This window comes from Micromys minutus (genome assembly GCF_963924665.1).
Source record: "Micromys minutus genome assembly, chromosome: 19".
NCBI lineage: Eukaryota > Metazoa > Chordata > Mammalia > Rodentia > Muridae > Micromys > Micromys minutus.
The window spans coordinates 22899521-22920858 of record NC_137954.1 but is presented as its reverse complement, the minus strand read 5'-3'; the positions used below and the strand labels follow the sequence as shown (position 1 = coordinate 22920858).

The window sequence follows — 21338 nt, the reverse complement described above, 5'->3', positions numbered from 1 at the left end:
TGTCTCAATGGCCTCCCCAGTGTCTCTAGCTTTTGTCTATGAGCATTTCCATCAAGTCTAGAGGAGCCTCGTGCCTTGCTTTGGGTGCTGAAACCTTGACAACATAGATCCAAGCAGAGGTTTAAAGTGCTTGGGGATTGAAGTGGCCTCTCTTGTCAGTGGAAATCCTTCTGTTGTTAAGCCAAAAAAGCTGGGCAGTACTACTAGATGATATGAGATCACCTAGATCAGAATTGGGTCATTGCATCCTGGATTGGCCAGTATTTAGCTAATTCATATATCCAGTCAAGATTCGCCAAATCATATCAGGTGAACCATTCGCCTGTGAAGACTAGTAAGTAGTTTTAAGTTTTTTGTTTGAAGGCTCAGACACAGAAGCATAGCTAGCAGTTACGGTTGACTGACAGAGCTAGTGGATGGCAGAATGGGGGTGCTGTCCGTTTATCATGAAGAAATGAAAAGGCTGGAACTATAGCGGGGAAGGCGCTGCAAGTTTCATTAGGATGTCTTTTTAGTCACAGGCTTGAAGTCACATGAGGCCTGCACTGGGAGCTGGTAATGTCTCTAAAATCTGGGCAATTGTGAGCAGTTCCTTGGCTGTCAAGTCCCTCATGTTCCATGTGCTTCCATCCCAAGTGCTTACTCTGGTAGCTGCCATCTTGGAATCCGGGTAGAGCAAAGATTCTTGACAGGAGTTCTCAAATCATGCTGAGCCTCCATCTGTTCCTCCAAGAAGGCAGAACCCTCAGGCTGAGATTCTGTAGGTTTCCCCTGACTAAGTATATCTTGGGTCTTTCATGGCTAAAACAGCCCCTCTTCTCCTAGACTGTCTTAATTGCATTGCTTATTGCCAGAGTCTGACAACTGAAGTCTGTACCTTCCCAAAGAAAGGTACAGAGACAAATTATCCACATTTTCTGAGGCTTATTTCTCATGGCTATGATGCCCTCAACAGATATCTCCAAGAATATGAAGAAGGGGCAGGGCCTTGACTCTGGAGGATCAGCAGCAAATACTAACTCTGGTGTTAGCAAACAGCAGTATCGGTTTTTTTGCTAACTAACATGGCAACCTGTGTCCACAGCCTTAAAAGTTCCCATGCCCTTTGAAAGAGAGGTTCCAATTCCTGGATTCTCTCCTGACACCTGGGCATAAATTGTAAAATCAGGAAATCACTGGGAGAATTCTTATAGGACATGTCCTTGCTTTGGGGGGAGGCAACCATATGGTAGAGGGGGCTGTAGTCAGAGGAAATTTTAATTTCTAGTCAAGCATTACATAGTTTTAATATATGGCTTCCCTCTCCTACCTCAGCCTCTGAGCAGGTACACTGACATGGTAGGAAGACCTGTCTGAAAAAACCTGAAGACCAGCAAAGCTCTACAAAAGACTGGCAGAATTGTGAGGTGACCAAGGATGTGAGAATGGGATCTAAATATAGGGCCTTTCAGCATAGATGGATGACGGCTGGGGGCAGGGCATGAGCAAAGTACCGAGCAATTATAAAGCTTTCGGACAAGAGGAACATGGCGCTGGCTTGCCAAGTCCCAGACTTGACTGAGAACACTGAGTCACGAGTGCTTGCAGAATGGCCTGGTCATCTGACAGAGACTGAGAGCAAACAAAAGGGAGCCAGACTTTCTTTACCATCCCCTACTTAGTGAAACACGAGTGTAAGGTCATGCTGAGATTCTGGGTGGGTTTGGAATGCATGTCCCCACGTGAGAATGTCTCTTGGGCTGGGGCCGGCTTGCAGTTTCCACATGAGGACAGAGTGGTGGTGTTGCACCCAAGGCTGCTGAATGTTCATGCAAGGAGACTGTCCTCAGCCCTCAGAGGAAAACAGCGTTGGTCTGTAGATATTCTCCTATACCTCCACACCCTACACCCCCACTCTGGTCCTCAGTCACCTTTACCCCAAACAGGTTTCTATGCCTGAGCTCAAAGAGGACATTGGGAGGTGGTGCTGGTGAGCAAGAGAAGCTCTCTTGGGTTTCTTCCATTTGTTGGGATTGGGCGCAGTCTAACTAGAGACTAGAGTAGGGAAAGAATACCTTTAAGACACACACACACACACACACACACACACACAGAGAGAGAGACAGAGACATAGAGACAGAGAGAGACAAAGACAGAGAGAGAGACAAAGAAACAGAGATAGGGAGGAAAGGAGGGAGGGGGAGAGAGAGACACAGAGAGAGACAGAGACAGAGAAAGACAGACAGAGAGACACAGAAAGAGATAGAGACAGAAAGACAGAGACAGAGAGAGACAGAGAGAGGGAGGGTTGGAAGGAGGAAGAGAGAAAGAGAGAGACAGAGAGAGAGGGAGACAGACAGACAGAGCTAGAGAAATACAGAGAGAGATCCAGAAGTAAAGACTACAGAATCCTTTGAAACAAAAAATAAAATTGCCAAGATCACAGCAGCCATGGCGACTTGGAGCTACTTAGATTGGATCCAGCAGCCTGGAGTCTATTCACATGCCAGAGTCATTCAAATTCGCTTAGCATGCTCTCTGCTGACAGGGAGCTGCAGCCAAGATTTCAGGAATAGCATGCTTTCCCGAGAGGTGTGAAAAGAACTGAGCTGTGTTTGCAGCAGACTCTGGCATGAGCAAGGTCCTGCAGGGAAGTGGGGCCTTGTCTCGGGAGCATGGAACCTGGACAGGACACAGAACAGAGTGTCTTCTGTGCCACCGCAGCCTCCTAAGGCTGTGGGTCATGTCTAAGTCAAGCTGTGGGTCATGACACCCTCGAGGGTCACATATTAGATATCCTGAATATAAGATTCACAAGGTTAGCAAAATTGCAGTTAGGAAGTTCCAACTAAATAATTTTATGGCTGAAGGTCACCACAACATGAGGAGCTGTATTGAAGGGCTGCAGGGTTAGGAAGGTTGACAACCAGAGCTCCACGTGAAGTATAATGAATGGGGAGGCTGATTTGAGGAGGAAGTCAGATCTATAGGAAGAACTAACAAATAATACACAGGCTTATTATAATCATTTTCAAAATCAGGCAAGAGATCGCAAGCAAGTCTTTCCTTCTCTGAATCCTCCTTTGTTGCTAAATGCTTTTTCTTAATTATGATTATTAATGTTTCACTACAATTTTCATGCATTGATATATTATGCTTTTTGATCATGGCCACTCCCATCTCCTTCCTAGTCTTTCTTTCTTTTCTTCTTTTTTTTTTCTTTTCGGCCCCGCCCTCACTACCTCTCTATCCACTGCTTGTTCCCATGCACACATAAGACCACAGCTGTGCCCAAAACAGGACAGGGAAAGAATGATGCCTGTGAACACCCCCACCCACCATGATGAAAGGTAGAATTCATGAATATGAAAAAGCAGGTTTGGGTGGGGGGCGGTAGGTACCACCAAAGGAGGGCCGTGGAGACAGGAGGGTGAATAAGAATTTGGGGCACTGGTTTTGCTCTTCCCTCCTCCCAAAATGCCAGGGCAGAGATCAAATGCCTGGAAACCAGAAGCTTCCCCACAGGGCATCACCTAATCCCATATTCCTGACTAACAGCATCTTCAGGCTCACGGACTTCAGGCCCATGGCTTTCAAGACAGTGAAGTGTGGTACTTGGGGAGACAATAATGGTAGCTCTTGTTTACAGAGCTGGTGCCTTCTGTTAGGGCGTGAAACGTTTCGCTAAAGGTAGATAAGCTTGGAAGGGCATGGTATAGCACCACCATGGGCACTCCCTATGTGTCCCATAGGGTTCTAAGCATTTCCTAGCATATATTACCTCATTTAATCCTTCTGAGTAACCTAGGTATACAGGAAGTGTCTCTGGTCCCACTTTAACCCCTAAGAAAACTTACTTAGAGTAATACATAATGGAGCCAAGAACCTCAGCAACAATGTCATAACACCTCATGCATGTCAGGTCCTTAGAAAAATGCTTGGTCCCCAGCAATAATTCAAAGGCATGGACTATAGACTGGCAAGAGAGGCAACAACAGGTGGGGGGAGTGGGGGGAGGGTGTGGCACACACCTTTAATCCCAGCACTTGGGAGGCAGAGGCAGGTGGATCTCTGTGATTTCAAGGCCAGCCTGGTCTACAGAATAAGTTCTAGGACAGTCATGGCTACACAGAAGAAACCCTGTCTTGAATCACACACACACACACACACACACACACACACACACACACACACACACACACAATGAGAGAGAGAGAAAGAGAGAGAGAGAGAGAGAGAGGGAGAGAAGAGAGAAGAGGGGGGTTAGTGCAACCACAACAGAAACACTGCTAATAGGACAGAACAGATGCAGATGACAAGGTGGGAGCTTGGAGCAAGTTGCCCAGTATCTCTCACCCAGCAAGGGGGAGAATTGGTACTTGAACCCAGAATTCAAAGCTTGTGACAGCAATTGGCACACCATTAGTCCTCAATAAGTTCTAATTCTCGGTGCTTATTTTTATCTCTGTGTACATAAAAGTCTCAAAGTAATGTAGGAGGCAGAAGGGTTTGTTAATGAGTATCTGGTCCAACACGTTACAAAGTAGGTCTTAGCCAATTTTGCTCTAAGTGGGTCTTCATGGAGTTGGAGTCTTTGGGTTGCAGCCAGCATGAGGATACTAAACAAGCTTCCCAAGTGCTTCCGATGCAGCCTCGACTCTCAGAAACAGTGAATTCAGGTAGCGCTCGCTTAAACTCATAGTCCCCAGCCAGACAGCTGGGCAAGCTGGGATTGCATCTGGGAAAGGTCTTGCTTCTGCGCTTTGTAGTGTGATGCTAAAGTACTCAGGACCCTGATGTGAAGCATCAGAAAGCAACACGTGACTCCAGTTTGTCTGCACCTGCAGCCTCCACGGATCCCGGGAGCCCTCTGAATGATGCGCTGATCACAGTGAATGGAAATTAATTTTAGGAGGATTTCACCACAGTTCCTTCAGGGAGCACCATAAGGGGTTTGCAGAGTTGAGGCTGCACACTCCTCTGCTAGTGTGCAAGGACCGTGGAGAACAAGCCTGCACCTTCCCTCTAAGTTGTGAGATGATTTGGCCTGGTTTCTGGAACAAAAAAAGAGAACACAGTGACCTGGCATCCCTGAAACTTCTCGAGAAATGTAGTGGCCTGGAACCTTGGACAGGAGCCCAGCCCACTGTATGCAAATAGCCCAGTTCTAGCTACTCAGGGCGTATCTGAAAGGTGTTTTTCTCTTGAGCCAGGCAGAGGAATGAGGCCGATTCAGCCTTTAATTTTGGCTCTTTGGTAACAATAACGATGGTAATGATGAGTTAGACAGAAAGACCAACAGACATTAGATCGCACATCTGGGCCATTAGAGGTATGGGTACAATTATGCACATTCACATTAAGTGTGACCTTCTTTCTTCCTGCCAGCCCTCAAACCCTGTGGTTTGTTTACTATGCAGATCATGTTCGACTTCACAGAATTGGATGTTATTTAAATTCAATTATTGTGAGGTTAGGTTCTTCTCTCTAGTAGCAGTTGAGTAAATTTAGAAGCAGTTAGAGGGAATAGGTACATTTATCATATACCAGTTAAATTATAGGGAGAAAAGCAGGGTAGGGATAAAATAATTACCAGGATAATGAATGTTGTAGTTCAGAGGGCTTGGGTTTACCTGTCCACCTTTCTTGTCCCTTTTAAATTCTGATTGTTTTGAGATGATGAACAGATAAACTAGGACATTTTCCATGAAGACACACGTAGACTAGCTGTGTGAAGCAGCCCGTGTCTGGCTGTTTCTGAGAGCAAGCGGGTGGTATGAGAATAGAAGCAGAAATAATTTTGTAGGTTAATTGGATTTGGTGTCGATGACTACAGCTTATTAGGGCTTTAAGTCTCTTCTTGGTAATAGATTTCTCTCTTCTTCAGACGAAGTCATCTCACAACAATTCATAATTTCACTCCGATATTCTGGGCACGCTGGTCCCTTGAAGCCAAGATTTGGCCTTAGATCCATCGACAGAAGCGTCGTCTGTGTGGGAAGGGGGTGCGGAGAGATGGTTGAGCTAAACAACTCTTCGGAAGACAAGAGTTGCCCGTATGCTTTCTAATACAGTAAGCACAAAATTCAGAATGGCTTGTCTGTGAACAGTAATGGATGTTCAGGTCTTGGGGCATCTCTGGGGTCCTTTTCCTCTCTTCCCTCACCCTTCACGGTCTGTGGCAAGGGGGCCATCATAAGTCATTTTTTTCCTGGTCCTGATGCCAGAATGCATTGACCCCCATAGTCTGGAGAGTAAGGAGATGATTGTCTACTGTCCTGATGGAAGAAGACATTGGAATTTCCCAGGTTACCCTAGCATTGTCTCTTCCTGTCTCAGCACTCCTCCACAAATTCAGAATGCAGCCACACAAACAACTGACCCACATCTTGCACCCATTGATACTGTTTGTTGTGCCTGTAGTTGTGTGTGTGTGTGTGCATGTCTGTGTATGCTCTCATGCACAAGAGACTGATAGTCTTCACTATTATCTGGTCCCAGAAAGTGAGGCTTTAAGGAGCGATGGAAAACAGGGCCTAACTTTTCTTGTCAGCCTAGGTCAGATGCTGGGAAGTTTCTACCTTCTTTGGCATCTTCATGCCCCCTACACACACACACACACACACACACACACACACACACACACACACACACACACAAAACCCCAATGAGGTTCTTGCCCTTATGCCCATTCCTTCCTATCAACACAGAATTCTAGCCTGGAGGGGGAATTCTGATTTTAATGTTTAGATCCTCTGAGACTTCATACCACTACAGATCCAAGACTGGACTTTGCTTCACTAATTTTTTAATTAGTAATTTCCTTTACTCCTCAGAGCAATCTTTAGTGGATTAGTCTGCGTATGAAAATCTTTGTCTTTTAACCCCTTTTCAACAAATATCTCCTTCCCATTAAGGTTGGGAGTTTGAGGGTGGAAGGAAGAAGAATTGGGAACCTATTTTGACCTGTCCCCAGCCCCAGCCCCCACATATCAAGTAGTATCCCATAAACATGACCTAGAACTTATTCCAGAGATGTTGAGGAAAGAGCAATAGGGTTCGTATGTGTCCAGTGAGAAAGACGACAATGAGGATTCAGCAAGGTAATCTCACATATCAGGACAAAAGTTAGTGGTTTCAAAGACAGGCTGCTGTAGGTGGAAAGAGGGATTTTGGTAGCTGTTTGATCAATGGAACTGGTCTCAGAGCCCAACTTGTTCGTTTTCATGAGCATGTAACAAACTCTGAATGGGTTCATTTGTGAAGGAGGAGCAATAATCACGAACCTCACTGTGTTGAGGTGGAAGACAATGTCACATCTATAAACACATTCTACAGTCATGAAGAGAGAGATACAGAAAAAAAGAAAAGAAGAAAATTAATATTTGAAGGAGGTAGGAAGATGGTTTTGCTAACCTCTACGGTAATGGTTTGTAACCTGTGGATCACGACCCCTTTGGCAAACCTCTATCTCCACAAATACCTACATTATGATTCATAGCAGTAGAAAAATGGTTATGAAGTAGCAAGAAAAATGATGTGATGGTTGGGGATCACAACAGGAGGAACTGTATTAAAGGGCTACAGCAACATTAGAAAGGGTGAAAGCCACTGCCCCATTGGGACCCTTACATACTAGCCTCCATTTAAGCTAAGTGAGAACTAACTTACTCTCTTGCTCCCCTGGTTTCATAGACAAGGTCATTTTCTTTGATAAAACTCTCTAAAGCTCTCCTGGTGTTTCATACCAATCTCGACCCGTTGTTACTTCTTCCTCCACCTTCATGTTCAGCCCAACTTCTTTTTTTCCATATTTCACCTAAAAATTAAATAAATATATATATAACTTGGCAGGTTTATGAATAATTATTTGTTCTCACTAAACTTGATCCATTAACATTGAGCAAGACTAATGGTTTCCCCTTCTCAGAATACTTTGTGTTCTTCCTTGGCTTTTGGAATGTTGTGTTCTCTTACCCTGGCTAGCCTTCTCTCTCAGCCTCTTCTGCTGGTTCCCAACATTTTCTGACTTCTAAATATGGCCACTCACCAAGATCAGACCTAGTGCCTCTCCTTTTCTGGCACTCGCTAACCACTTTGGTTATCTCACCTAAGCAGCATATTTAAACACCACCTCACTGCTAACAATTCTCGCATTCCTGTCCTGTCTCATCCCAGATGCCAGCCTAAGGCATCTGCACTATTTGTTTGACATTCCTGCTTGGTGGTGGATGGGTATCTCATGTATCATTTTGAAAGTCAGCACCCAATGTTTAAAACTCCTTCTTTTCAGTCTTTCTAAAATCAACTCATCCATTCTTCCCAATGCTCAAGTCAAAATTAGCATCATCCTCTATTTTCCTGCTTTTCTCTCACACACACCATATCCAATCCACCAACCAGTCTCAACATTTGTTTCTTCAAAAATGCATCCAGAAACCTAGAATTCCTTAGGTTTTTATATCGACATATTCATCCTCCACTTGGATTATCTCAATGGCCTTTCATCTCCAGATTCTGTTTTATTCCCCTCTAGTCTGTCCTCAGTAGAGAAGCCTTCATGATTCTGTCATGTATAGTCAGATCAATACAGGTGAGTAAAAGGTCTTAGAGACTAAGAAACTGTCTGTCTGTCTGTCTGTCTGTCTGTCTGTCTGTCTGTCTCTCTCTCTCTCTCTCTCTCTCTCTCCACCTCCCCCCTCTCTTTCTCTGTCTGTCTGTCTGTCTGCCTGAATGTATTCAAGGGTACCCATGTCATCCACAAATGCTAGGCCCTTAAGATCATCCACAAGCCTTTCCTTTTCTGTTTCCTCACCTTCGATCCTAACTTTGACATCTTCTATTTCCCTTCCTCTCAGTACTCAATGTTAATATTCCAATGCCTTTGGTTTTCCCAAAACATGTCAGTCATTTTCTGCCTCACAGCCTTTGCACTTAATCTTCCTGCCCAGATTTCTTTGTTCCATATATCTGCATGGTTTTCTCACATCTTCATTCAAATAGCTCTCTTCAGAGGGCTCCCATAGCCATCAGCTTTGGAATATGGTTTCTTTCCTAGTTGCTATGACAAAAATATGAGAATGTTGCTTGATTCTAGATCCAGTCAAGTTGACAACAAAAAATGAGCCACCCCAAAGTTCCAGGGAATGCAGTCTGTCATGAAACGACAGGGCCACGAGATGGTGACACATCTGGTCATCCTGTAGCCAATGGCAGTAAGCAGAGAAAAATAAATGCAATGCTTGTCCTCAGCTTCTTTCTCTGTCACTCTGGGTCCTGAGCTGTGGGATGCTGCCACCTACACTCAGGATGGGTCTTCCCTCAAGTTAAGCATTTCTGGAAACAACTTCACAAACACACTGAGAGGTGTGTCTCCATGGTGATTCTAAATATAGTCAACATGACAATGAAAATTAACCATCGCAGTCCTGTTTAGGATCTCAGTTCCACATGTCCTCATCCACAGTTCCTTTGTCTCCACAGAAATGACAGCTTCTCTTAGGTAGACATAATTTACTTGTTCATCAGATTTATTGTCTTTATCTACTAGAGAACTTTATGCCTATATCTAGAAGAGAGAACATAGTAAATATTGAATGGACAAAGGGGTGACTTAACAAGAGGTTAACAAGTTGATCAAGGTCACACAGACTATCAGAGCCTGAAAAAAGCCAACACTGTCTAGGATGAGAGCTAGGTTCTTGATCATCCTGAGTCTCAATAAAGGAAAATTACAACAAACTGTACCCTAAGGCTGCTGTTTTATTGTATCCTTGTTTTGATCTCCAGAACAGCAAACTCCAGCCCAGCATGGGGCTGTCTTTGCAGCATGATTCTGTATGTATTTCTTCCTGCTTGGTAGCAGAAATGCCTGGTTATGAGTAAGTAGGGGAAAAAAGCAATCTTGGACTTACCTGGCATTTCCATAGCAACTGGGTAACCTAAGGACTCTTAAAGCCAGATCTGCAGACTGAAAAAGGCAAAAAATGAAACAAGCTAAAAAATAAAATAAAATAAACAAGAGAAATCTATGAATGGAGAGACAAGTGTAGCTACCAAGTGCCTCATTGGAAGAAGACTCTTCATCCCCTTCTTGCTCCCTCCCACCGGGTTAGTCATAGCCACAGCTAGAAAATTACCTTGTGCTGATTCCTTCCTGTAGCACGATCTCAACCCAAGAGACCCGTGTTCTTCTCTTATCTGGCATCTCTAAGGTAAAGGTTTCCCCAAACACTCACAGTGTCCTGTAGTAACACAAGGACATTTCTGGACTGGGAATCTAGAATACTGTGTACTGTCCCAGAACAGCAGAGTCTCCCAGAATGCCCTTTACTCTTAACCTCTCTCTGTGACCCAGTTAACTATTTCTTAAGCCTCTTGCTTCTTTATTACCTATTTGACTTATCTTAGCATGACAGTAGGAAAAGAGAATTGTAATTAAAAAAAAAAAAGAAGGCTTAAAGAAATGTGAGTTCAAACTGTAATTTGGCAAGAGGGCTTACTGGTGCTGGGAACTGTCAAGCACCTTTGTGTGCTTCATCCCATTTGATCTTTCTTTTAACCAGGTAAGAGTTATCTTATCACGGAAGGTAAAGAAACAGCATCCCAGAGGTTAGGAGCTTGCCTACATCTGCTTAGCTAGTAATAGCTAACGAGACATTCGAAACCAAAGTGCTTGATTTCCAAAATGCATACTCTTAGCCACCCTCACAGACTCTCTCTCTTGAAAGCCAGAGAATTAGCGGAGATCTCTTTATTTCTTTCTTGTTCCAAAGCCCTGAGGTCACCGAGAAAGTCGCTGGTCCCTTGGCATTTAGTAAGCTCCTTTGGATCTCTGGCTTTTGCTGCACTCTTCTGATTAGTTTGTTATGATCTTCACCAAAGAGTGGGGCCTCAGAAGCTGGGCTTCCCTGCACCCTGGGCCTGTTTAGACCACACTTTTCCTGGGCATCACTGGTTTGCCTAGTTAATGGGGTATCAGTGAGCAGCATAAATCTCAGAGGATATGAAAATGATGTAGTACCAGACTGTGTGTAATGAAGCAGGGAGGGGAGACAGGGCTGCATCTGGCCGTCATGGGAGATTTGGCTGAGGGGCTGAGGTGGGCTGGAAGTAGTTCTCCCTCCTCCAGGGAAGGAGACAGGAAGAGATACACAGCACGGACATCGCTGTGGTAAGGCTCAGGGACTGATACTGGTCAGAAAGCCCTGGCTTCTCCTTTTCCTCATGTCATCAGCTGGCTCTGTGACATGCACTCTAAATTACATCTTCTTTTGTATGAGATGTTTAGACTGGGAGCCTGGGGGAAGGATGTCTGCCTCAGTTCCCATAGTACACCATTTAAACGTGTGCATGTATAGAAATGTGCATACAAGCATTTGGTTCTGGGTGCGTGTGTATGTGTGTGCTTGTAGAAACTCTATGTGCACAAGTGTGCACATCCATATGGTCAGTCTCAGGAGTCACCCACCTTACTTTTTTACTGAGTCTCTCAGTAAGACCAAGGCTGGCTAGCCAGTGAGCCTTGAGGATCCTCCTGTTCCAGCCTCCCTAGCTCTGGGATTTAAGCACCACCATGGCCAAGCTTTTGTGTGAATGTTGAGGACTAAGCTTCAGCTCCTCCCACTTGTGCACCAAGCACTTTACCAACTAAACTGAGATACTGCTCCAGTCCCCACCCCGAAAACTTTCTTATTTTAGCTTTTATGGAGTTTATTGTAAAGAACATCTTCATTAAATTTAACATGATCCATTTTTTTTTTTGCTGCCAGTTATTTCTATCCTATTGTTCTTAAAGAGATGTGGGTAGAATGAGAAGATGGCCCTCCTCCCGAGGTACATAAATATATACCCTAGGCAATTGGTATAGCACTTGTGATAACACTAGGCTTAAAAGAGCTTTGTTGTGGATTGTCTTAAAAATCTAGTATTTTTTTCACTGGATATAGATTTTTAATACCTGTTTTACTGATATTTGTAATGCTCGTAGTGAGTTCCCACTCTGCCTTCTGGGTTGTGCAGTGAGGATGTTGGGGAATTAACAAATGGCTTCAGAAGAAACACCACAGCTCTGCCTGTTGGCACTCAGACCAGCCTGGCCATGTAAGCTCCCTCTGTAGGTAGGTCTGTGACTCTCACAGGGCTCTAGTGAGAGCTAATGGTCCCTATCCAGAGCCAAGGAGGAGAGAGCCCGGATCTTGTTAAGGACTGTTTTCAGCCACTAGCTCTTGCGTGCCTTTTCTCCTTGTTGCTGTCACTTGGTTTCACTGCCAGCGACCGGAAGTAATGTCTTTTACCTGATCGGTGACTTGACATGGCTGCTTAACAACCCGATTAATCAAACCTAGCTCATCCTGTTAGAATTAATGAGCCCAGGAAATGCTGCCATGAATAATGAGGGCTTTGCCCCTCCCCCAGCACCTCTCTCCCATTTCCATCTCATAGCCACAGCCACTCAGTACCATGAGGAGTTAGGATTTGCTACACTGAGTGGCCAGTAACATGCACAATTCCTGCCTGCTCTTCCCTCCTAATCATCATGGAACCCAAGACAGGCTATGTCCTAGAGAGATAAAAAGAGATAAAGTCAGAGAAGTCTATGATTACCTGCCAAAGTCAGATTATTGTCTACTTGCACTGGGCACTGTACTGGGTGCTCAGAATGTATAAAATACTTCCCGGTGAGGGAGGTCATTGTGTAATGACCTGCAAACAGATGAGATTGGAAAAGGACCACAGCCAAAAGAAGCTATTGGGACTTGAAGAGCAGAATGAGGTTTCAGGGCGCTGAGTCCCTAAGTATCTACTACCCAGGTAACTCAGTGCGCACAGGTTCATGGAGTTCCAGGTACTGCAAAAAATGTTGGGTGAATAAGATAAATATTGTTTCTCTTCTCACAAAGTGGGCACTGCTGGAGTCTAGGAAGACATTTGGCTCAGTTTTTCATTTTGTCATTCAAACACAAAAGGTTGACTTCTACTGTAGGGCTTGACATCAGTGAAAGGGGGGATAAAGATGTGAATCTCACCCCTGCCTTTCAGGAGTCCCTTGGAGGGTAGAGAGGTACATGAATGTATCCTCATGGTTACCTGCTATGTTCTCAAAAACTAAGATGCTACATTCACCCAGCATAAAGTCCTTTTGGGTTGAAGCACTGATCTCCACCTGGAGAAGTCATGGGTGACTCTCTGCAGGATGTGGCATTAGATCCATCTGCAGAACAGAATTAAGCATTCGAGTAGACTGGGAACAAAAAGACGCCATACAAGCCAAGATTAACAATTTTTCATATAGGAGTTAAAATGAAAGGGACCGATGTTTCCAGAAATCATAGGAGGAGAGGCTGGTTCTATAGTCCACAGTGAAGAGCAAGACTAAATATGCAGATGGATACGCTTAGAGGCCAGAAGATCCTGGACTTGCTTATTCATGGTTGAGAACAAGGCGTAGTTTCCTAAATGATGAAACATTCAAACAAGCAGGAAAATGCCTCAAGTGACATATTTTTTCCAAAGACAGCATCACAGGGCTCAGGGACTGGGCTGTGTATGGGTCCTTAGAGTAAGACAGAGGAACTGAATCCCAAATAAGTTATCTGGGTTGGAAGCATAGAGAGTGAAGGAGGAAACCATGAGTAAGACCAGAGGGAATGTTCAGGTCTCTAGGAAGGTTAGGAAAAGAGCTGAGCCAATGGAGATTTAATGAGCCAAGAGGGTGGACAGTGAACTGGGAAGGAGAGAGTGAAGAAAGAGAAAACAAAGAGAGGGAGATGGAAACTGGGTAGTGGTGGTGCACGTACTTTAACCTCAGCACGTACTTTAACCCCAGAGGGCAGAATGGATCCCTCTGAGTTTGAGGCTAACCTAGGCTACAGAGTAAGTTCAAGGATGGCCAGCGCTACACAGAGAAACCTTATCTCAGATCCAACGAAGATGGGAGATGGCAGAGAGAATAAGTGCTGAGGTTCACAGGGGCACTTTGGGGTCACCATATCAGGTGACAAAGTTTTCAACCATGGTTCTCTGATGCTCATGGGGAGCTCTAGAGAATGAGCTACACTCTGCCATCCAGTCACAAAGAGCTTCAGATGCTTAGCATCTAGCTTGGCCTGATAGTGTTTTCCTGCTCCCAATGCTCTTAAGCTGATCTTTTATCCTTTGCCCCAAAATTGGCTGGAGCAACCTAAGCCTTTGGCAAGGGCGTTGGCCATCCTCCAAGATACCATAGGATTCAGGTCTGACCTACATTTTTTTTTCTACTCAAGGACCCAGCATGAAAAGTACCACTGAGAGGCCCAGTGTCTTCATTTACTGGCTTGCAGGAGAATGAAAAAGCTCAAGTTCAGAGTAGTCCTATGCCCTCTAGGCATCTCTAGACTCAGAGTGAGCCATGTGACATTTTAAATGTCACTGTTTTTCTTTTCTTTTAATTGGATATTCTCTGTATTTACATTTCAGATGCTATTACCCTCCCCCAATCCCCTCCCAACTCCCTCTCATATTGCCTCCATGAAGGTGCTCCCTCTCCCAACTACCCTCTCCCACCTCAGCACCTTGGGGTTTCCCTACACTGGGAAAACAAGCCTTCTCTGGACCAAAGGCCTCTCTTCCCACTGATACCAGAGAATGATATTCTTTGCCGCATATGCACCTGGTCTCTCCATGTGAATTCATTGGTTGGTGTTTTAGTCTCTGGGAGCTGAGGTGGGTTTGGTTAGTTGATAATTTTGTTTTTCCCATGGAGTTGCAGACCTTTTTAGCTCCTCCAGCCCTTTCTCTATATTCTTCATTGGAGCCCTTGTGTTCAATCTGATGGTTAGCTGCAAGCATCCTCCTTTGTATCAGTATGGCTCTGGCAGAGTCTCTGAGGAAGCATCCATATCAGGTAAGCAGTAAGCACTACTTGGCATCAGCAATAGTGCTTGGGTTTAGTGGCTACATATGGGATGGATCCCCAGGTGAGGCAGTCTCTGGATGATCTCTTCTCCAATCCCTGCTCCTCTATTTGTCCCTTTATTTCCTCCCATGATTATTTTTTACCCCTTCTAAGAAGGACTGAGGCATCCACTTTTCTGGCCTTCCTTCTCTTTGAGCTTCATAAGTTCTGTGAATTGTTTCTTGGGTATTCTGAGCTTTTTGGGCTAGTATCCACTTATCAGTGAGTATATACCATGAGTGTTCTTTTGTGACTGGGTTACCTCACTCAGGATAATAGCTTCAAGTTCCATCCATTTGCCTAGGAATTTCATGAAGTCTTTGCTTTTAATAGCTAAGTAGTACTCTATTGTGTAAATGTACCACAATTTCCTTTTTTAAAAAGATTTATTTATTTATTATATATAAGTACATGGTATTCAGACACACCAGAAGAGGGCATCAGATCTCATTATAAATGGTTGTGAGCCACCATGTGGTTGCTGGGATTTGAACTTAGGACCTCTAGAAGAGTAGTCAGTGCTCTTAACCACTGAGCCATCTCTCCAGCCCCCCACAATTTCTGTATCCATTCCTCTGTTGAAGGACATCTGGGTTCTTTCCAGCTTCAGGCTATTATAAATAAAACTGCTATGAACATGGTTGAACATGTGTCCTTTTAGTTGGATGCTTCTTTTGGGTATATGCCCAGGAGTGATATAGCTGGGTCCTCAGGTAGGACTATGTCCAATTTTCTAAGGAACCAACAGACTGATTTCCAGAGTGGTTGTACCTGCTTACAATTCTACCAACAGTGGAGGAGTATTCCTCTTTCTCCACATCCTCACCAGCATCTGCTGTCATCTGAGTTTTTGATCTTAGCCATTCTGACTAGTGTGAAGTGAAATCTCAGGGTTGTTTTGATCTGCATTTCCCTGATGACTAGGGATGTTGAGCATTTCCTTAGGTGCTTCTCAGCCATTCGATATTCCTCAGTTGAGAATTCTTTGTTTAGCTCTGTCCCCCATTTTTAGTAGAATTATTTAATTCTCTGGAGTCTCACTTTTTGAGTTCTCTGTATCTATTGGATTAAACGTCACATTTAAAACTGTTACAATCACACTACTCGGAAGTTTAGGGAATTAGAGTCCCAATAGGACTGAGGATAGTCTGTGTGGGATCTTGTGTTCAATCACCAGCCGTACCAAAAACACAAATCCTATTGTATTGCCTCACCTGTGGCTAGCTGGGAAAGGTAGTGGATGTTCTGCGTTTGGTCTGAGTTCTTCAAGTCACTCTTGTCTCCACCAGTAGCTTTCCATCATTTGTGTCACCTCTCTAGCTCTGTGGGTACTTAAGTTTGGTTGTGTTTGTAAAGAGAAACTCATGGGGCCTACCACTTACCATTGGACTACAGAAGTCTTCCATGGAGATCCTAGGTCTTAAGCAAATCAAGACTTGTTGTTTCATGTCTTACCAGGTAGGAGGCAGGTCTCAGAGCTGGTAGTTTAGCTAGCTGCCTAAATCTACCAGGCTTCCTCAGTAGATTCTGGTGCCTCCAGACAAAGCTGGTGGCCGTATCTGGGCTTTCTAAGCTCAGACCAGGGTTCCAGTATCCATCTACCTATCTATCACCTGCTGGACTGAGGTTCCAGTATCACCACATTGCCTCTTTTTCTTCTCCACAGGGAGAGCTGCTAAGCCCATGCCGCTGTGATGGTTCAGTCAAATGTACACACCAGCCATGTCTCATCAAATGGATCAGTGAAAGGGGCTGCTGGAGCTGTGAGCTGTGCTACTACAAGTATCATGTCATCGCCATAAGCACAAAGAATCCTCTACAGGTAAATCCAGGGTATCCTAGCCTGGGGTTCACTCATTGCCTGCTTTATGGTAGGGGAGTTATAAACCTCAGGTTCAGAGCAGCTTGGTGACTACGTGCCACACAGTCAGCAGGTGGTGAAAGACATTTTTTTCCTCTTAAGTCTAGTCAAGAAGGGAAAGGGTTATGCAGAGAGAGAAATGTACGATATATGAGAGGAGAGGTCATGAGAGATAGATGGAGGAGACAGAATAAGAAAACATATGGGTTAATGAAAAGAGGGAAGGAAGAAAGAAGAAATAGCAAATTGGGAAAGGGAGAAAGAAAGGAGGGAAGAAATGAGAAAAGCAAAGAGAAAGAGAACAGGTAATTGGAAAGAGAGAGTGGGAAAGTGAGGCTTGAGTTTAAGCCAAAGGCTTGAAAAGCAGCTGGGTAGACCAGATGGCTCGGTGGTGTGTTCAAACTTTAATATGTTTGTGGTTTACCTGGAGTCCTAATAAGTGGACTTCAATGCATTGGTCTAGAGCAGGGTCCCAGAGCCTCCACTGCTAACAAGCTATGAGGGATACTCCTGTTGGCCCACTGACCACACTTCCTGTGACAAGAAATGGAGGAGAAACAACGAAGAGGGGCAAAAAAAAAAAAAAAAAAAAGGAGAGGGGTGTACAACAATGATGATGCCATGATGACAGGGCAACAGAGGTACTATGGGAGGTAAGGGACCATAGAGCCAGAATTAGAGATATGTCAATCAGCTTGGCAAAACTCAGGGCTCTCTCTCCTCTGCTGACATAGCTTTTTTTCCCAATTGCTGGCAAGTCTTCTGTCAATCAGCCAAACCAAGCAGTTTACTAGTAAGAGCAGCATGTGAGTGCACACACACACACACACACACACACACACACACACACACACACACACACACACACAATGAGAGAGAGAGAGAGAGAGAGAGAGAGAGAGAGAGCACACTCTGCTTCTGAAAATACCTCCACATATACATCCTCAGTCAAGTAAGCAGCCATGGAATCAATTAGCCAGAAAGTCAGTAAGGATGGAGACAACAGATGCCTGACAGTTTCCCTCTTCCAACCTTTCAAACCCAGGAAGGTTGGAAGTGAGTAAGTGTAGTAGGATCTTTGCAGGGAAGAGCATCTGAAAACATGTAGAATCATCCTGTGGTATTCTCCATGGGGTAGTCTCAGAAATTGGGGGCAGGGGGTGAGGCATCAGATTCCCAAGCATCTCAGCCTCTGAGTGGGAAGCCATTTCTCCCGACAGCTGTCTCCATCTTCAGCCATTTCTCTCAGATCCTGAGATGTCTTAAAATAGCAGCACTGAGCAACAGCTGATTCCAAGTCCTCAGGGTGCAGCGGAGGTCTGAGTGCATTGACCCGCCCCTTTCTTTACAGCTGACTCAGGCCTCAGGAAAGGTCAGATCCACAATCTATGAATTCACTCTAAGACACCCCTATCTTGGTTCCACCTTTGACTCATATAATGAAAAAAATCATTCAAGTATAGCTTTTCTTCTTGGCGTAAGGAAAGGCTATTTTAAGTCTACGTCAGGTAAGCAAATGGCAGTGCTGGCACCATCGGTCTGTTCATCTATTTCCAAGCCAAGTTACTACCCTGACTTCAATTATAAGTTTCTAGGAACTGGGGACCTCTCTGATTCTGTTGGTCCTGGAAACTCAGTAGTGTGTGCTGAGTAAATGCCAATCCATTTTTCTATATAGAAGTAGTTTAGACTTGAAACCCTGCTGATTGGTTGTGTCCTAAATTGTTCCAAGTGTGTGTCCTGGACTCCTCTGGCCTAGCCAAGTGTCATAAAACTGTCTGCTCTGCCACAGTGGTGACCCTCTGTGCAAAATGCACAGCTGGACTATCTGTAGAAGTTGGGGCTGGCAGACCTGACTAAAAGCCAACAGAGCAATGGATAGGGCTTAGTCATCAGAGCAGGAAGCTACCTTCCCATATATGTTGGCTCTCTCACTTCCTGGTCTGCATCCCAGGCAAAGATATAAGAAATAGTTGTGTTCATTATGGGACATAACACTAGTAACCTTCTCAAAGCAAGGTTTGCATTTAGAATATATACTAAGAAAAGTCATAGCCTGTGGGTCTTGAAGCCCCATTGCCTGCTTCAATTCTTTGTCTTTGATAGCTCTGAACAGAACAGCAATTTCATTAGTACTAGCTTCCTGTGGTTTTAGTTAACCATGGCTGCCTGGTACCCAAAAACATTAAAGAGGAAACTTCAGAAAGAATTAATAACTTGTAATTGCATATTGTTCTGAGTAGAGTGAGAAAATGCCATGCCTTCCTCTCCATCCTACCCAGGACGTGAGTCATCCCTTTGTTCATCCATCCAAACCATATATGCTATTTCCCCATTAGTTACTGAGTAATCAATCACCTTGGCTAGTAGATTGCCTGGCATGAGTCATCACAGTACCTGGTCCACTACTGTCTCAGGCTTCAGGTATCTGCTGGTGGGCCTTGGAATGTACCCCCCTTAGATGAGAGAAGAGTATGATATATTAATGAGCATTTAATTACTGCTTGTTAAGTGTTAGTTCATGTATGGTATCAAACTGAACCCTGGGAACAACTCAGTGGAGTACTATTATTATCCAATGCACAGGTTTAGACAATGGAGGCAGAGAGTGATTTGTGGAGGAGACTGTATAGCTATAAAGCACAAAGCAGGTTGTTGTCTGCAACAGGAAGCATGGTTCCTGAGTCCAAGCTCCTACCCTGAATATAATACTCAACACAGGCACATATACACATGTATAGTCACCCCTGCCCTGAAAAGTTCATATGTGTCTTTACTGAAACATAGTAAAGATTGCCCTTCATGCTCTGACTTCGTGTTTGACACCCACAATACTCTAGGAAGAAAGAAGGACCAATTACTTCCATCTTTAAAGAATGGAAAATTGACTGTCATCATGATGTATGGTGACTTCTTGCTCACTCTCAAGTTTGGAGACATGGCTCAACCAAAATTGGGTCCTCTGGTGCCTTGTGTGGAGTCCCTTCCTGGTGCACAGAAGAACAGCTCCTCCTTGCATTTCATCCATTGCTTTTCACTTCCTGATGCTGCAGGACCAGAGCTCACAGGGAGAAAGTCTTATGATCTGGGGATCAGAACCTCATTTCGAATGAAATCCTAAAGGCTGGAAAGATGGCTCAGCGGTTAAGAGCACTGTCTGCCCTTCCAAAGGATCTAGGTTCAACTTCCTAGCCCACACATGGCAGCTCACAGCTGTCTGTAACTCCAGTTCCAAGGGATTTGGCACCTTCACACCAATGCACATACAATAAAATTAAATACATAAAATGAGATCCCGGTGTTCCAGTTGTTTGTTGGCAGCAGAGCTTGGCACCACCAATGCCCTTTTCCCTTCCCAGCCCCCTGTCAGCTCTCAAAGCTCTCTGCTTCTCAGCTCTACTTGCGGTGCCTCCTGTTACACTTCTGCGGAGCTTCGTGTGAAACAAGAAGGAACTCCTGTATACAGCCATGGGGCCTCACATGGGTCAAGAAGGACACTTGTCTACAGCACCTCATCTTCCCTTTTGTTCACCACACTTACTTTAGTTGGGGGGCCCTATCAGGTTGCTTCAGATGGAAAGGAAGATGGTCATGATAAATAGGACCTTTCTATGCTTCTATGTCTTTGGGATTATGAAAGGGGAGGAGGGGTTGGGGCTTACCGGTGCCAACCTAATTACAGTTGGAAACTCTCTGTTAGACTATGTAGGGCTGGCCCTGGGAAAAAAAAGCATTTATTGTACATGAGAGAAGTTTATATGATAGGACCATCTTCTGGAAAATGCCTTTGTTATGTGTAACCCTAGGCTGGGGAAGCACTGGAAAATTTAAAGGGTGAATGCTCTGTAATGGGATGCTATCAGTGTAATTAAAAGTTAAGGCCCATGTCCTATATCTGGACTAAAACTGAGATATTTTCCAATGCCTACTGTTCCTTGGATGCCACTGGTCTACCCCATCTGAGCCCAGTGATGGCAGAGGAAAGGGTCCCTGTTGGCAGGTGGAAGGCACTGTGCCTCTACTCTATATTTATGTCACAACGATTCCTGGATATGTTCCAGGAAGGACACACACATATCCATGATAGATTGCATATGTAAACTCTTAGACTTATGTGGTCCTAAGGCTGTGGGTGTCATAGGGCAAAGACTTTATCTAGTTTTGTCCATTGCTTTAGTTCCAGCATCTAGAATAGTGGTCAGGCACAAGGGAATGGTCAATACAGTTGCTGAGCGCAATGAGCCTAAACTAAAATCCTATCAAGGCTAATTTAGGACATTGCTCCATAGATGAAGCATAAAATCATAGAATTTCATAGCCCAAACTCACCCACACTCCAGGCTCCAACTCAATACTGCCGCAAGTGCACTGGTTTCTTTCTTCCTTTAAAAAAAGAAAAGGAAAAAGAAAAGGGAGTTAAAATACAGTTGGTATATTGCAAGCTGGTTTTTCTTTTTTCTTACTCCCACATCCCATGTCCTCTCCTTCTCTGTCAAATTGTTGATCTCTAGCATGTATATTAAATGTCAACCAAGGCATTGTTGTAGAAACAAGACAGGCAAA

At 44.4% G+C, this 21338-nt stretch overlaps 1 protein-coding gene across 2 annotated transcripts in view; it reads left to right on the top strand.

The window, feature by feature from the left end:
- MARCHF4 (membrane associated ring-CH-type finger 4) overlaps positions 1-21338 on the top strand; it is a gene marked incomplete at both ends in the record, with an annotated part of 109260 nt that overhangs the window by 70996 nt on the left and 16926 nt on the right. For both annotated transcript variants that reach the window (XM_080933088.1, XM_080933089.1), the window contains one exon: positions 16581-16736. In XM_080933088.1, coding sequence (XP_080789214.1) covers positions 16581-16736 — 156 coding nt within the window. The remainder of the gene's footprint in view (positions 1-16580; positions 16737-21338) is intronic.